Genomic DNA, 17,494 nt, shown 5'->3' on the forward strand with positions numbered 1-17,494 from the left:
TTTGTTCACTTTTAATTGCAAAATAAATTTTGAAAAGCACATTATTCTAATCCTTGTTGGTTTGAAAAGTCAACTTGAGTTAGTGGTGAGCTTAACTCAATCGGATAGTGAACTTCGGTCCTAAAATGTAGGAAAAAAACATATGAGATCCTTAAAGTTGAAAATTGCAAAATGTTTGTTCCTAGTCGTATGCTTAACTCCTAATAGTCATGTGGATAAAGTGTATTTCCATTGAAAAAATATGGTATGTTTCTTTTTTTAATGGTAAATATCACGTTATTAATTTAGAAATTAATGTGTGCACATAGACACAATATATAATAATTGCATCAATGAAATATTACATTAAATTTGAAAATAACTTTTTTCATGTATAACAAATTCAAATATTAAAAAGTAAAAAGAATCTTTTTTTTTAAACTGAGACGACCATTTTGCCTTTTGAATTGGACCAACTAGAAAAGTTGAAATGAAAGAAGAGTAAATAATCAAGCATAGAAACCGAACAATGGTGTATCCCTAATAATTCTTTCTTTTCAAAAAAATACTTTTCAAATATAAAACCAGAGAATCATTAAAGCATTATCGCTCGTATGATAACGTATCGGCTTATTCAGAATTTTGCAGCGGAAACATATAGCTAACTTTAGAATTGAAATTTAATAAAAAGCCAACTTTAAAACCAACCAACAACGTTAACGTTAACTTCCCATCAAACTTAGATATAAATGTATTAACTATAAAATGATAAATAAATCAACATGTTACACAAGCTCTCCATTCCCAAACTATAAATAAATTAACAATCCATGTACATGTTTCTTATGTTAACAAATTAGAACAAGAAGAAATAGTAACATTAATTACCTGCAAAACTAGCAAATGAATTGCTATTATAAGCAGGCTACTTGCCCTTCATAGCCTCATAACCTCCTGGCAAATAGTACTTAATACATCCGAATCCATTTTGACTTCCTGAACCAGCCATATTGTTATCAAGATCCAAGGGTGAATCCTAATTTTCTTCTTGAGAAATATGAACATGAGCAGCAAACTTCGTATTTCCTCCATTACTAAAACCACCAGAACTTCCTCTTGCTGCTTTAATTGCATTATACCATTCGGGATAGTCAATGAGTTTGAAACATTGGTCTATAGTGTGTCCTTTACCCTTGCAATGATCACACCTTTTCTCTTGTTTTCCTTTCTTCCAGTCACGTTTCCCTTGAAATTTCTGACCTCCATTAGTTATACCTTGATTAAATCTCTTAGCAGCCATGGCACTACTCTCAACAACACCTTGATTAAATCTCCGAGCAGACATAGCAGATAGCACTGCTTCCATCAATCTCCATAGCACCGGAAATTTCTTTCTGTTTTTCAATATGTTGAGTGATTGAAAATGCTCTATTGATTGTAGGCAATGTTTCCATTGACATAATATTTGTTATTGTTCCATCAAATCCACTATTCAATCCTAATAAGAATTGCATCAATTTACCCTCAACCTCAAGATCAGAAACTTTCTTCAAAAATTGACAAATACATTTTGCCAATGCTCCACAACTACAATCTGGAAATGACTTTAATGACTTAAGTTCATCCCAAAGTTTCATAATCTTTTCATAGTATGCAATAATAGTCAAATTTTCTTGTCTTGATCCATCAATCTCTTTCTTTAATTGATTGATTAAAGGACCATTAGACTGACCAAATCTCTCACGAAATTCTTGACACACTTCAGCAGATGTAGACACATAGGAAAAATTAGCTACACTAGGATACATAGAACTAAGAATCCAACTCATTACTATGTAATCAACTCTAGTCCACCTAGAATAATCTTTGTGACACTCTTCAGGCATAGGTTCTAAACCAGTAATGAATCCTTCTTTGTTCTTAGCTATAAGAGCACGCCTAACATTTTTACTCCATCGTACAAAATTTGTGCCAGAAAATGTAGCAGAAACTAAAGAAGCAGTAGGACTATCTGAGTTAGCAATGAAAAGAGGATCAAGATTACCTCTATTACTTGTATTTTGTGAATTATCATTATTGATTCTTGCATTATCGACTTCCGCCATTGATGAATCCTTCAAATCACAATCAATAATCTCCAAAACAATTAATCAACCTCGAGAAATTTCGCAGAAAATCAAGAAATTGCAAGATGTAATTTCGATTATCAGAAATCAGTGATTGCAATCGATTCAATAATGTTCGATTTCAATTAAGCTAAAAAACCTCAATCTCAAACACGAGATTAATGCTATGATACCATAAAGAAACAAATGAAACTCAGAAGTATGGGTTGTATTTCATTGAGAAAAGAAGAGAAAGAAGGAAATGAAACTAATTGTTTCTTAGAGTCAAATAAGTTAATTCAACTAACTAACAACTTCTATATTTTTATATGAGGCTCCTAACTAACTTGACTAATAATAAATTAAATATTTAAATGTAGCTTTTACAAAACCACCATGATATGACACCCTCAGCTTTCATGCTCCATATTGGACACCAAATATATGTAACAGATAGCTAGATTATTTTTTATTTAAAAAAAAATGCACAATTTTTTTTTTCAAAAATCATTGGGTTCATCTGAACCAGTCAACCCACATAGTAGATCCATCCCTCAAGCTGAAGGTTCTTAATAATATATTAAAAAATTTAAAAACGAGGGAGTATTGCATCTTAATAATATTTTTTTCTTGACAAAATTTTAATAATAAATTAATAATTAAGATATTCTTACTGACACACTAAATAAATCATTAATAATTTAGGAGTAAAAAAGATTACTATCGATATGATAGCTTATTTCTTAAAGGAGTTGATCATTGCTATGGTAATTGGTAAAGGTGACCTTGGTGAAGCACATTAAAAGATCAACTTTAGCCAATTAATGAAAGAGATTGATGGATTAAGACAAGAGAATTTGACTATTACACATATTGAAAGTGAAGCACATATTATTCATATAGGAGTATTTTATATATTCGTTCAAGCTTAAAGTTCAATACATTTCTCTCAAATTGGTGTAACAACTACGAAAAAGAAACACATTGAGTTCTGCATGTTACGTTGATTGCTTCATTATTTACTAGACAAAACAGGAATACTTTGCTCATACCTAAAAAAATTGCTAGGATCAACTTTAGCCTTCACCTTCAACAACTTTTCAAGGTTCCCTTTAAAAAAGTCCAAAGCAAAAGCTGAGCTATTATTTGCATTGGTTCCAATATCAATATCTCTATAGTTCAAAAAAGCTTCCCTAGGATTTTTTGACACATACGAAGTCATCAAACTATAAATCTCTTTAACCCCTTGAATATTTCTACGAGTAATCTCCACTGAATTTTCTTTCCAATACGAAAGATATTGAATCTTGAAGAGATTTCCTCTTCTATGAGGAAAGGGTGTTTTAGTTTCAGAAATTTGGCTCATTTTTCCACCATAAGGATTAAATTGCATGACTACATTCTCAACTTCAAGCATTTTTTTCCATAACTTTTCTAAACCCATCTTAGGAATTGGTTTTTTAACATAATCTGACTTATGTTTATCATATGTTAGACCCAAAGGTGGAGCTCTATCAAGCAAAACCTCAAGAGAAGAATTCATAGGTAAACCATAGAAAAATATGGTTGATTCAACCCACCTTTGCTCAATACAAACCTCCTTCTTTAAGCCTAATGAAGGAAAATTTTTGTTTAGAAGTTGAACAAGAGCATTGGACCTCCCTAAGTACAACGCTATGAACATAAAATGCACCGTTTTATTACTCGTTTCGCCGTCGAGTGGTTGAACACTCACTTCCGTTCTTATGAACAAGTTTGGGGTTAGATTAGGTGCAATATATTGCCATTGATAGAAAGTGTCATTTCCTCCTTCCTCTAAGGTCTTATTTAAGACAAAAGTAGTAACTATTTCAGGAATATGGACTAGTCTAATCTTCCATGCTAGCACAACACAAAAACTAGCAGCACCACCACCTCTAATAGCCCAAAATAAGTCTTCACCCATTGTTTTACGGTTAAGGATCATACCATTAACATCCACTACTTGTGCATCGACGATATTATCGATTGTAAGACCGAATTTTCTAAGCATATTACCATAACCACCTCCGGTAAAATGACCGCCAATGCCGACAGAAGGACACACTCCTGCAGGAAAGGCATGAGTGTTGCTTACATTGGCTATGTTGTAATAAAGTTCACCAAGTGTTGCACCAGATTGGACCCATGCAGTGTCACTTGCTAGATCAATATTAATTGATCGAAGATTGAATAGATCGAGTAGTATAAATGGGTTTGAGGATACATAGGAGAGGCCCTCGAAATCGTGGCCGCCACTTCGAATCCTCATCTCTAGGCCATGAGTCTTGGCACATATAATGGTTGCTTGGACATGTGACACTTCTAAGGGTGTAACAATAGCTAATGGTTTCTTGGTTGAGGATGTGTTGAATCGTAGATTTCTTACATGTGCATGTAAAATGGATAAAAATGAAGCATTTTGTGGAGTGTAGATGGCTTTTGTGATTGAATTTGAGGCATTGTTTGGGTGTCGAGGAAGGCAATCAATAAAGCTATCAATTGTGCCAAATTCTGAAGATGAAGCATCTACTTGTAGAATTATGCAGATTAAGAACAAAGTTTTGAGCATGGAAGTGATAAGTGAAGTGCTTAAAGACATTATTTTTTGTTGGATCAAATGTTTTTCCTATTGAAAATTTGACAATTCCTCTTTCTATATATATAACATTATATTTACACCTGTATTGAGAAACAGATAATCCATTGATATGAATGCATTTGATCACGAACCGTTTCAGATTCTCTTGACTTTGCAAATACTAATAATATAGGAAAAATTAATGGGAATCCCATTTTTGGGCGGTCTTATTAAAACAATCCCACTTTTGAATTAACTCGATAAAATCCCACCTTTTTGTTTTATCTTCTTAAAATAGGCATTCACCTGTTAGTGACCTACAATTGCAAGTTAGTCTCAGCAACCGGTACGCACGTGATGCACATGGCTTTTTTTGCGCGTTATAATAGACTAGGGGAATCATGACCGATACGACCGATAGGTATCATGATTTTGATATACTTCCTAAAGTGTGGAGTGAATCTACTCAGAACATGTTTGATATACTACCTAAAGTGTGGAGTGAATCTACTCAGAACATGTTTGGTTCAAAATCATGTAGACATTTTATCTTCTTAAAATAGACATTCACATGTTAGTGACCTACAATTGCATTAGTCTCAGCAACGGGTACGCATGTGATGCACGTGGCTTTTTTTGCACATTATAATAAACTAGGGGAATCATGACCGATACGACTGATAGGCTATAGGTATCATGATTTTGATATACTTCCTAAAGTGTGGAGTGAATCTACTCAGAACATGTTTGATAAACTACCTAAAGTGTGGAGTGAATCTACTCAGAACATGCATGTTTGGTTCAAATCATGTAATTAAAATAAAGAGGTGAAATGGTAATAAAATTTGTTTTTGGTTCAAGATTCGGAACGGTAAGGGACAGAAAACCATTACCATTAAAAATGAATTTCGTTACTTGAGGGGGAAAAGAAGGTAACAGACTAGAGGAATCCATTACCACCAACTCTAAGTAATGATAATGGATTGAGGAGAGATTGAGCCAACAAAAAGAAAAAAGAATAAATATTTGATTCCGTTTCTTATAAACTAAAATTTTTGAACTAAACATGCTCTAGTTATGAAACCTATCAATACCCTTGCATGAAAATGGGAGAAAAAGGTTAATACTCCACAATTTAGCTTCTTTTATTCCATTATAAAAAAAAAACTTCTCATCAATAATTACGAATATTATGAGTATAATAAAGATATGATTAATATTTTTAGGATAGATTGTGACCTTAGAAAATAATATTTTATGATTTAGTTCTAACAAGTGTTTGGATAATATTAGAAAGTTATATTATAGGAATCGTTTCCTAATGAAAGTGAAATTGTAATGCTATATACATTATATGCATGGTTTATTATTGAACATACATCAATATAATATTAACTCTTATTATATTCTCTCTCATAAACCTGACATGGTATTAAAACTTTCCAAAATTTGATTGATCCTACGCTTTCGCATATATAAAACTTTCATAGCCTGTGTATGTTCATGAAAATCCGCTGATCGGATTTACCGTGCCTATCTATTCGTAATTTTAATCCAATTTATTGTTGCTATGTGCGGCTTCTGATCTTTGGCAACAGTGTGAAATTAACTAGTATTTTGGCTCGGGCGATGCCTCGAGTTAGTTAATTATCAAATATATTGATATTCATAAATCTCATACTTTATTTTATTAATTTTTCGTAATATTTTGTCTAGTGAGAATTGGAAAATAGACGTTATGGCATGATAAATTGTTTAAAAGAACCTATATATAAGGAACTGAGGATAAAAATAATAATTTCAATGCAATTAGGGTAAGAGAATATTATTACTTAATAAAAGTATTAGAGATCAAAAGGCTTGTCTATGTCTTTATAATTACATATAATTATAAGAATTTATTATATTTTACTTTAAAAATGAAGCATTTAAATTATGGTGGATTAGTGGTTAAACTCTCACATTACATTTTAAAGGTCATGTATTTGAATCCTAGTAATACATATTGTTAATAGTTTTTAAAGGCCAAAGATTATAAACATGTATATTATAAGCTTCAAAAGAGTGTCACGTATCACCATTCTTTTGATAGAAACGTCTTTTAATATATTTGTATATATTTGGTTTTGCTCATTGCCTTTGCTACTTGGTATTAATATAATGCTTGTCTTATCAACATTAGGTTGATTTACCTTAGTATGATTTGGAAGAAGTAGGTTTCATTCAAATAACCACTAAAAGATAATATTGCTTCTCTTTGGAGGAGAAGTTAGTATACTTGAGAAAGAACCCTAGTAATATTGAAGAAAAAAATTGAATTTTAGCTATCTCTATTTTGTTAGATAGAGCCTTTTGATTCTCCTTTAACTATAAGACAAGGTTATTATCTGGCTCTTTCTGTGTCGTGAGACCTATTTTATCGATTCCCCTTGTACAATGAGACAAGGGTTTAATATGATGTAAGCATGCTTTTGCTCAGAATACTAGTACATGATGTTAGCCAGGCTTTGCTCAAGAAAAACCAATATCTGATGTGAATGTGATTTTGCACAAGAAAAACATAAACATGATGTTAGAGATAATATGGTATAATAAAGATATGATTAATTTTTTTTAGAATAGATTGTGATCTTAGAAAATAGTATTTTATGATTTATTTCCAATAAATTTTTGGATAATATTAGTAAGTTACATTCAAATGATAGTTTCCTAATAAGAGTGAGATTATAATACTATATATATTGTACTCAATGGTTCATTATTTGTTTCCTAATAAGAGGATATTATAATGCTATATATATTGAACTCGGTGGTTCATTATTGAACACACATCAATATAATATAAATTTTATTATTTTTTTCCTCTCATAAACTTAACATTAGTATATGTCATTTGACGTAAACAATGTCATGTCAGTTTTACAGTCTCTTCTTAACCTAATACCATGTTTCTTAATAAATTTCAAATTGTAGTAATATATGTTATATATTATTGGCCATCCTTTGTCAAATTTGGGAACATTAATATGAGTAAGATCCCATGAAAACCCACAAAAGGTGTTCTATATTGAACATGAGTGAACCTTATTAGAAGAATTGTTAACATGTGTTTATTGGAGATAGAAAATTAGAGATTGTACAGATTTGAATTAGGAGAACTGCAATAAAATCATACCTCTTTAGATAATTTTAAGATTTCAGCATTTCTTTTGGCATCTAGGGACTAGAGTAGTATATTAGGGAAAGCATAGCTAAACAAATAAGTTTGGACACGGATTTTAAATTTTTAACAATCTTAAGACTTGTTCTCCCCAACTTATTTTCAGTTCAATTCAATTCAATTTAACTATAGACAATACTTTTACCCTCACATATCACTATTCATTTTATTTTAGTTCAGCTGTTTTATGTCGAATAGAACATGCCCTTAATAGGAACTTAGGAATTGCACACCTTTAGGAGTACAGATAGTGTTAAGTAAGCTAAATTTTCTAGTGTGAAGTTTGATCAGAACCCAAAACAATACTATATAGAAAGTTTACTTACATTACATATTCCATACAAACATAACAACTCCTAGCCGTCAAAACAAGCACAAATCCTCGAAAAAGAAGGGTTACAGTTCAATAATGCTGTCTGAAGGTTAGATTGAGACGGCCAGAACGGAAGTTCGTCTCCTCAAGCAAAGTTTTTGGGGCAGTGTCTGGTATGATTTTAGAAACACCATGGAAAATATGCCTTGATTTACCTCCAAATATTAACACATCTCCAGATTCTAACATGACCTTGTTCGCCGTTTCAGCATCACACTGATCACCATACAAAAATTCTGCAGTGTCCCCAATCGAGAAGGACACAATAGGTATTCCTTTGCGAAGACTTTCTCGACCCTCATCTTTGTCCTGAAACAACCAAATCGAAACATCAATTAAAGTACGAAGGTAATGATCGACAAAGCTTCGACTACAGAACATCAACACATTGTTACAACCCAAGTATTGGACACGAGTACGTGTCCAAGTGCTCATACCCATGTCGGAGTGTTGTAGATCCAACACATGTATGGTTTTCCAGTACCCATTTTCTACATATTCACAGAGATGATTCTTGTAGTGTGATTCAGCACACCCAGTGCCTTGCTAATAAGAGCTTATGTACATAAATTTAATGGTAATCAAACAAGTAGGCAGAACCAAGAAATAATGCTTTAGTGCTGTCCACAAGTTTCTCCAGCCTGAACGTGTGATAATGATGCAAAGAAAATTTAATGAAGCCTGAACTTATGCACCTGATGTAGACCAAGCCGCCCAGTTTTCGCATAATAATTGACGAGGCAAATATCTGGATTGACTTGGGGAAGAATGTCTTCTACATTATCTGCTCTGAATTGCTCAGCTATTAAAGAATGAGAGTCCTTGATAGCTCTATCAACTAACTGCAGAAATTCGTGTGGAATTGCCGGTGGTATAGCCCGATCCACTGGTCGAACATATTTGTTGGTCTCAGGGTCCCAAAACTCACCAAAACACATCATTTTTAAATGCAACTTCCCTCCTTCACGGAAAAGAGGTTGATAGAATCCAGCAGGGCTTAGACCATGACTGCGGCATATCTTTAATATTTTCGCCTTCATAGAACACAATTTAATCAAGTTAATAAATATAATTAATCTCTGTATATGTTCAAGTTTAACATGATCAGGCCAATTACTATAGCAGATGTTCCTCCCCCCACCGCCCCACAAGAAAGGAATACATGAATAATGAATGAAAGTGTTTGATCCCTAGTGCTTTTGTCTACCACCCAGCAAAGAGATATTATTTCACTTCATTGAAGAAGTAATAAGCAAATTCAAGCCGATAGAGGTTTTTTCATCTCATTTCGCTTCTATAATGGGAAGATATAAACCAAGAAAAAACTAGGAAAAAGAGGCACCTGTTCCGAGCTAGAAAAATAGCTCTTTAGTAGAACCATCCCAGATCTCAAAATATCTCCTCTAGGACCATCAATAGAGTTTTTCATCTCATTTCGCTTTTCTCTATTTTTTGACAGCAATGATGGTTTCAGCTTGAACACAGAATCTGATTTTGGTGGGCAGATATCAAAATTTTCAGGAGTAGAGCACTTAGAATGCTCATTATTTTCATGGTTACACACGTTCTCATTACTTTCTGGAACTTTGCCTCCTGAATTAGTACAGCTGCTTTCCACTGCTGATTCCAGTGAAAGACGAGACACATCTGTGAAATGGTCAACACTTTCCATGAATAACGGATCAAGATTTACAGGCACTTCTGTTTCAAAAGGTGTGGATCCAAAATTACTAGTATCACTGGAATTATCAGTCCTGCTAGTCCTCGAGGATGCTTCCCATTGCTTTGCCGTACCTCCACGAAAATGATTTTCACCCATGAATGTAGAACTTCCCTGTTGCCGGTCCTTTTGACCTGGAGGAGTCACATTCTCATAATTTTGTGAGACAGCATCAACCGAATTATGCCCTTTTACTTGCAATGAGCTATGTGGTTTTCTATCCAGGGAACCTGACATGTGGTCATTAGAAGATGCATCTGTTGGAACCTGTCCTCCACAAAGATGATTTTCACTGAACATAGAACTTCCTTGTTGCTGGTCGTGTCGACCAGGAGTAGTCACATTCTCATGATTTTGTGAGGCAGCATCAACCGAATTATCCCCTTTTACTTGCCATGACCTATGTGGTTTTTTCTCTCGGGAGCCTGACATGCGATAAGATGCATCTGCTGAAACATGTCCTCCACGAAAGCGATTTTCACCCCTGAATGTAGAACTTCCCTGTTGTTGTTCCTGACGACCTGGAGGAGTCACATTTTCATGATTTCGTGAGACAGCATCAACTGAATTATGCCCTTTTACTCGCCATGAGCTATGTGGTTTACTATCCCGGGAACCCGACAAGCGATCATTAGAAGTTGTATCTGCTGGAACCTGTATAAATTGCCAGACAGCTTCAATACGACTCGCATTTGACCTTGATAAGCAAACCAGTATTGTTCACTACTTAACCACAAATTAACAATCTAGAAAGTAGCATTCCACCACCTTAAGCACAACCCCCTTACAAGTTATGACTGAATCCGTTCTACCAATTTGACGCTCTGGCATTCATACAAAGGTTTAGATACCCTTTTCCGTTTGTTGATTCCCCGCTACCAAAAGCCCCTTTAAATCCGAAATTACTAACAACTTTAATCCTACCCCTAATACAGTCATGTCATACATTATAAATATCCTACAAAACCAAAAGGTGCTTAGCATTACTCCCTGTATACTCTCACCAAAATAGAGCTACTTTAATTACAAAATATACCATATCTTGGACAAGGAGGCTCAGTTCTTTCGGACTGAATTAATAAAAATTCACTTGGGTTCAGTTCAAACAAATTCAGTTCAGTTCAGATAAATTCAGTTCAATTCAGTTAGTTTTCTCTCACAATTTTCATTCAGTTCAGTCCAAACGAACAGAGCCAAATCATAACTGCTGATGCAAATGCAACTTACCCCTATACCACAAATCAATGAACATTTAACTCAACCTAGCCAGTTGAACAACAATAACAATTTCAATCACAAATCATTCATGCCGTAAACCAATAAAGAATTTGAGAAAACATGGAAAAATCTAATCATTTCAAACATTTAAAATCTCATTTGTCTTGTACAAGAAAAATAAGAAATTGTATTACATAAATTTACTTGTCCTAATTAAGAATAAAAATAATGACAAGATCAAATTCACAACAAAAAGAAACTACCCAACTGAATTATCTTTGCAAAATAGCCAGAACAAAGCAACATGCACTGCTTAATCTAACAGAGAGCATAAACAACTAAAATAAAAAAAGAACCCTAAATCTGAAAAGTGAAAATTAAAACTGGGAAAACCCAAAAAAATTACAGCAACAAAGAATTAGCAACATAAAAAAGGTGAAAATAGAAGAGAATAAGTAAAAGAAAAAGCAAACTACAGGAGTTTGATGATGAGGAGAAGAATCAGAATCATCCCCAACTTTCCGCCATGAATGTCGGCCTCTACCTCTTGGTGAAGATGAGTAACGTCCACTTCGATTCATTGCGAAAACCAAAGACAATGGGGAAGTGAGAAGTTGAGAGTTTTGGCTGGTCACTTGCAATGGAGGAAGTATTTAATATGGAAGTCTTTGTAAATCACAGATATGATGACTGTCTTAACTCTGAAGTGTTTCTGAATTTGTTTGATGTGCTTTTTATTTGTTTTTGGTTAAAACGGCGTATAAACAAATTTGATACGCCCAACTACGCTACAATACTCATACGGCCCGTTTGGCAGACGTTAATAAATTGCGGTAATGGGATTGAATTTTAAGTGTGATTTTATTAGGGAATCACCCTCAAAATCTCCATGGGGAGACATTTTTTCTCCATGAGCAAGCAATCTCACTCCTAAACTTGTGTTTTTGTCTCCAAGGGGAAGCAATTTTCATTACCACTCATTACCACCTTACAAGGTGGTATTGGATGGAAATGAAAATTCAAGAAGGAAAGTGGACACTTTAGGATAAATTAGCATTACCATGGGAATGAACAATGATATTTTTCACAAATTTACACACAAATTCATTCCCATTACCACCATTTATGACCAACTACCAAACGGGCCGATATTGGTTTTTGTGAAGGAAAAAAAATCATTTAAAAACAATATACTATTTCTATTTTGAAAACTTCAAATATACATTAGTAAATAATTCGGACGTATCGCCCGGGATGAGAACTAATTAGCATAAAAACTTAATCAGAGTTATGGCTTGAAAGCCTACAACAATACGATAATAATAATTCATTACAATCAAATCATTAGGGTTCAAGGGTAAATCCCTATCAACATTTGGGTTCTTAATGTGCCTTTTAGAGTCACAAACAAGGTAGCTTGCAAGCTTGTTCTTCTCACGCCTTATCAATACGAACTTAATTTCCTTGAAATCATGTTTGCATTCCCTACATTTTTTAGGTACATTACAATAAATATCGTTATATATTATATCACTTGAGGTAAGTGTAATAGCATGCAAAAATCCAGCTATCCATATATCCTGATTATTTCTTAGTCATCCCCTTATACTTGAATGATCATCCGCTTTTGTGTATGAAGCGTCCACATTAACTACAGCCCATTGAGGGAGAACGATGCTCGATATACTACAAGAAGTATTGTTTGGTGGTGTTATCGGATTTGAGGCTATAAACAAGTTCGTTAAGTACCTACTTTTACAAATATTATTGTTAGAAATATGCGGATACAATAGTGAGTGGTTGAATAAGCGATCTCCCAAGCACGTATTCATTAAATACGATGTTCGATAAGTTATTTATCGACTCGCAAAGGAAAATGAGTATCACTGTAATACTTGTGAGATGCAAAGAAGAAATAAGTTAATCTTGGTTCTTAACAAGAAACAATCCGAAAATAGTTTGTAAGTTGATTTCCCCTATAAGAAATACAAGAGAATTCGTTCATCAAGCAAATGGTGTGAATGATTCTTCATGCATATGAATACATATGACATATCCCCACCTAGACCCTGTTCTTTTGGACTTATTTTCAATTCAGTTCATTTTAGTTCAGTTATTATTATTGTTGTTGTTATTGTTGTTGTTTTGTTGTTGTTGTTGTTGTTGTTGTTGTTGTTGTTGTTGTTGTTGTTGTTATTATTATTATTATTGGTAATTAAAAGTAAGATAAGCTCAAAATTAAAACCACAATACACCTATGAGGTTGAGAGAAGACTTCACCAATCCAAGACTACACTAGACAGGCCCGGTTTAATCACAAAGCATCAAACCATCTCCTGACACCATCTTTAATCTTGTGACTCATAATCTGTAAATCCTATGTTTGATATGTATTTAATTTCCTTCACAGTGTGATCAATAGTGCTAATTACACTATCCCAAAAAGCTTTATTTCTGTTCGTCGAGAACAAATAAACAACAGCAGCATAAGCAGCCATAACAACCTGACGCTTGAACTTAGACCCCTTGTAGCGCCCTATGATCCATCTGCTCATCTGCATAATATTCATGTCATTCCAGTTAACCCCCAGCCAAGACATGACCTTCCTCATACAAGCCTTGCTGGAATCACAACCAAAGAAGAGGTGTGAACAACTTTCTGGATGATGTTGACACAACAAGCATCTATCAGATTCACAGAGATTAAGCTTCTGCAGCCTAACTATGGTCTTCAACCTATCTTGAACTGTAAGCCATGAGATGAAACGATGTTTAGGTAAGCTATACCTATTCCAAACACAAACATCCCATTGCTTAGGAGGAGAGTCAACAATAATGCTCTAATAGTGTTTCTTGATGTTGAAACCACCATTTGTAAGTCATAGCTCACTATTCATCTTAGAACTCGGGTCATTCTTGGCTTTACAAATACTTTTCCAAGTCCAACTAGCATGAGAAGGAGCTTCATAGGACCCCCCAATTGACATACTTTATATATATGCAGTTCACCCACTTCACCCAAAGGTTGTCTTTCTTCTGAGCAATGTTCTAGGCCAGTTTACTAATAGCATTAATATTTCAAATCAAGATGTCTCTAAACTCAAGTCGTCCAGCAGTCTTAGGCTTACACAACTCAGCCCAAAAAATAGCTCCTTGCTTGTTATCATTAAAAGTCCTTGTCCAAAGAAAGCATCTATAGATACTAACTTTCTTAAGCACACTTCGAGGGAGGATGAAGATTTTCCCCAATAAAATGGATGCTCATAAGAACATTATTGATGAGTTGATATCTAGCAATAAAAGACAAATTTCTCGTACTCCAGACCTTTATTCTACTCATCATCTTACTGATAAGCAATTGACAGTCTTTGTTCTTCAGTTTAGTTGTGGAAATAGAAACTCCCAAATATCTAAACTAAAAGGCAGTGAACCCAAAGCAAATCCACTTACATCAGTAACTCTTTGTATATCATGCTATATCTCTAGTAAAATAGATTTCTGACTTTTGTTTGTTAACCTCAGGGCCAAAAGCATTTAAGAACATTTGGAACCCTTGAAGCAATGTGTAAATAGATGTGAAATCACCATGGCAAAATAAAAGAAGGTCGTCTACAAAGCATATATAGGTGAGTGAGTTTCAACTCCCTACAATAAATGTGGAACTTGAAACCCTCTTGAGCATGGAGATAGCAAAGTATTACGTCCAAGTAATCCATTCCAAGAGTAAACAACAAAGGGAACATGGGGCCCCCTGTCCGAGACCCCTTTGAGCACAAAAAAACCTAGTCAAAGACCCATTCAACATAAGAGAGAATGTAGGGGTTGTGACACAAGTCATGATCACCTCCACAAAGAATCTAGGACAACCAATCCCTTCTAACATTTGCCTAATGAAACACAAACTCACAATATCATAGGCTTTTTTTAGATCCAACTTCATCATACAACAAGGCCTTGCAAATTTTCTTTTGTACATTCTAACTAAGTCTTGACATATGAGGACGTGCAACATACTCATATACCAGCTACAAAAGGCACCTTGGCTATCAGGGAGGATCTGATTCAACTTCTCACTCAATGGCTTGTAATGCACTTGTAAAGTTTATTACAATAAGCTATAGGTCTGAATTCAGTTACACTTTCATGAAACATTACTTTAGGTATCAAAGTTAAAGTGGTAACATTTATGACTTTGAGCGAGCAATTTATTACCTATCCTGAAAAAATCCATAATTGGCTTTGTAATCTCAGCTCCAATTATATCCTAACAGTGCTTGTAACTTGCTATTGAAGTCGTCTTCCCCTAGGGCCTTCTCATCAGGAATATTGAAAATCACCTTCTTCACATCCTCCCTAGTAAACTCCTCATTCAAAATTTGGATATATTTAGCTGATAACATTTTCCCCTGGCTCATGAGAGTAGGCAAGACAACCTGTTTTTTAGGTTTAAATGAAAATAGTTCCTTGTGAGAAAAGCTTGTTCAACTTACTCCTGTTGATTACACCATTTATACCCTGAATAACATGTACTCTATTATGACATCTTATATTTCAGAGCATGGTAGAAGATTTTGATATTCTCATCCCCACATCTAAGCCATGTGAGCTTAGATTTATGTTGAAGGAAAACTTGTTGATTCTTGTTTGCTCTAAGAAACTACTCCCGAGCTTCCTTTTCCCTGGTAATTAAATCAACATTACCTACATCCTCATGCATTTCCTCCTAAGCTAAAAGTAAATCATGGTTAACTTTAGCAACACTAGCCTCCACATCTCCAAAGCCATCTTTATTCAGCACCTTTAAAGCCACTTTAACAACTTTAATCTTTTGCATCATCATATACATTGCACATCCTTGGATAGGTTGCACCCAAGCTTGAGTAACAACATCAATCAAGGATTGATGACTGCACCACATATTTATGAATCTGAAAGGTTTTTTCCTCACCAAGATACACCTTTAACACACTCGGTGTATGTCATAGTTCCCTTCAGGTAAAAAGGAAGCTTTAGCTTGCTCATAGTTATCAATCCATTCTTGATTTGCAAGAACCCTGTCAATTCTTGAAAATACCCTCTGATTTCCTTCCTGTTTATTATTCCAGGTGAAATACCTCCCTGGAGACTTCACATCCACCAGGTTACAAAAGTTTAAACAATCACTCATTTGCCTTATTTCAGACATTCTGACCATGAAACCCACTTTATCTTCAGTGTTACTAAGGGCGTCGAAGTCCCCTAGCAGAAGTCATGGACTAGAAGTAGTCTTAGTTTTACCTCTAAGCTCATTCCATGGCAACATTCTACTATTAATATCATTGAATTCATAAACGAAAGTACAACCAAACTCCACCCCATGTTTTGGTCTCACTACACAATGGATAAACTGACTTTCAACTTAAATGACATTTACATTAAAAGCTAAAGGGCACCACCCAATTACAATTCTCCCATTTTCATGACAATGCAAGTTATGAGTGAAGCACCAACCTCGGCATATGTTTAGAAAAACATACCCTAAATTGTGAGCTTTCACTCTAATAGTTTCCAAGAGGCTAAACAACTTAACATTATGAGTAGAGATCAAGTTTCTCACCTCATTTTATTTTGTTTTGTTGTTTAAGTCCTAACATTCCAAGTAAGAATGCTATCCATTGGGTATAGAGGGAGCCACCCGCTGTCCCTTGTGCTTGTTTTTATCACCACCTCCATTCTTGCTAGCTAACCTTCCTGTTCCCAATTTAGGTCCTGCAGAAGTAACTAGCCCTGCTGCCACATGCATCTTTCCCACATTGTCATCATTGTCCCCATTCACCTTTTTAACCTCTATATTATTATTATTATTATTATTATTATTATTATTATTATTATTATTATTATTATTATTATTATTATTATTATTATTATTATTATTATTATTATTATTATTATTATTATTATTATTATTATTATTATTATTATTATCATCATCATCATCATCATCATCATCATCATCATCATCATCATCATCATCATCATTATTATTATTATTATTATTATTATTATTATTATTATTATTATTATTATTATTATTATTATTATTATTATTATTATTATTATTATTATTATTATTATTATCACCAACCTCCCCTCCCCCCCAAACCCAACCCCCAATAATATTGAAATTTTGTTTCCACCAAAATTTGAACTTTAATCTCTCATGTAGGAGATAGGAAGTTATACCAAAGTAATAGCGAATACTGTAGCTCATTTTATGATAAAATTCAATCCATCTTTAGAT

At 34.1% G+C, this 17,494-nt stretch overlaps 3 protein-coding genes across 4 annotated transcripts; all 3 read right to left on the reverse strand.

Annotated features, from left to right (window-relative positions):
- Positions 1-1,304: 1,304 nt before the first annotated feature.
- LOC125491677 (uncharacterized) lies at positions 1,305-2,084 on the reverse strand. The gene has a single exon (XM_048633765.1). It carries the CDS (start codon positions 2,082-2,084, stop codon positions 1,305-1,307), a length of 780 nt encoding a protein of 259 aa, XP_048489722.1.
- Positions 2,085-3,099: 1,015 nt separating this feature from the next.
- Positions 3,100-4,704, reverse strand: LOC104900403 (berberine bridge enzyme-like 4). The gene has a single exon (XM_010687819.3). It carries the CDS (start codon positions 4,702-4,704, stop codon positions 3,100-3,102), a length of 1,605 nt encoding a protein of 534 aa, XP_010686121.3.
- Positions 4,705-8,185: 3,481 nt separating this feature from the next.
- Positions 8,186-11,944, reverse strand: LOC104899719 (hypothetical protein). 2 transcript variants are annotated; one of them, XM_010686965.4, is made up of 4 exons: positions 11,691-11,944; positions 9,619-10,650; positions 8,972-9,310; positions 8,186-8,585 (listed from the first exon to the last, which is right to left on the reverse strand). In XM_010686965.4, exons 1-4 carry the CDS (start codon positions 11,793-11,795, stop codon positions 8,307-8,309), a joined length of 1,755 nt encoding a protein of 584 aa, XP_010685267.1. In that variant the 5' UTR covers positions 11,796-11,944; the 3' UTR covers positions 8,186-8,306. The 2 variants fall into 2 exon arrangements, with proteins under 2 accessions (XP_010685267.1, XP_048504064.1); XM_048648107.2 differs by having other exon boundaries at positions 11,759-11,934.
- Between the last annotated feature and the right edge of the window lie 5,550 nt (positions 11,945-17,494).

This window comes from Beta vulgaris, chromosome 7 (assembly GCF_026745355.1).
Source record: "Beta vulgaris subsp. vulgaris cultivar EL10 chromosome 7, EL10.2, whole genome shotgun sequence".
Taxonomy (NCBI): Eukaryota; Viridiplantae; Streptophyta; class Magnoliopsida; order Caryophyllales; family Amaranthaceae; genus Beta; species Beta vulgaris.

Coding starts and splice junctions, on each gene's coding strand:
- LOC104899719 (XM_010686965.4), bottom strand. CDS start 11,795: ATGAATCGAAGTGGACGTTACTCATCTTCACCAAGAGGTAGAGGCCGA. Junction 9,311..9,618: donor ATTTTTCTAGCTCGGAACAG/GTGCCTCTTTTT, acceptor TGTTCTATGAAG/GCGAAAATATTAAAGATATG. Junction 8,586..8,971: donor GGCGGCTTGGTCTACATCAG/GTGCATAAGTTC, acceptor TGGTTGTTTCAG/GACAAAGATGAGGGTCGAGA.
- LOC104900403 (XM_010687819.3), bottom strand. CDS start 4,704: ATGTCTTTAAGCACTTCACTTATCACTTCCATGCTCAAAACTTTGTTC.
- LOC125491677 (XM_048633765.1), bottom strand. CDS start 2,084: ATGGCGGAAGTCGATAATGCAAGAATCAATAATGATAATTCACAAAAT.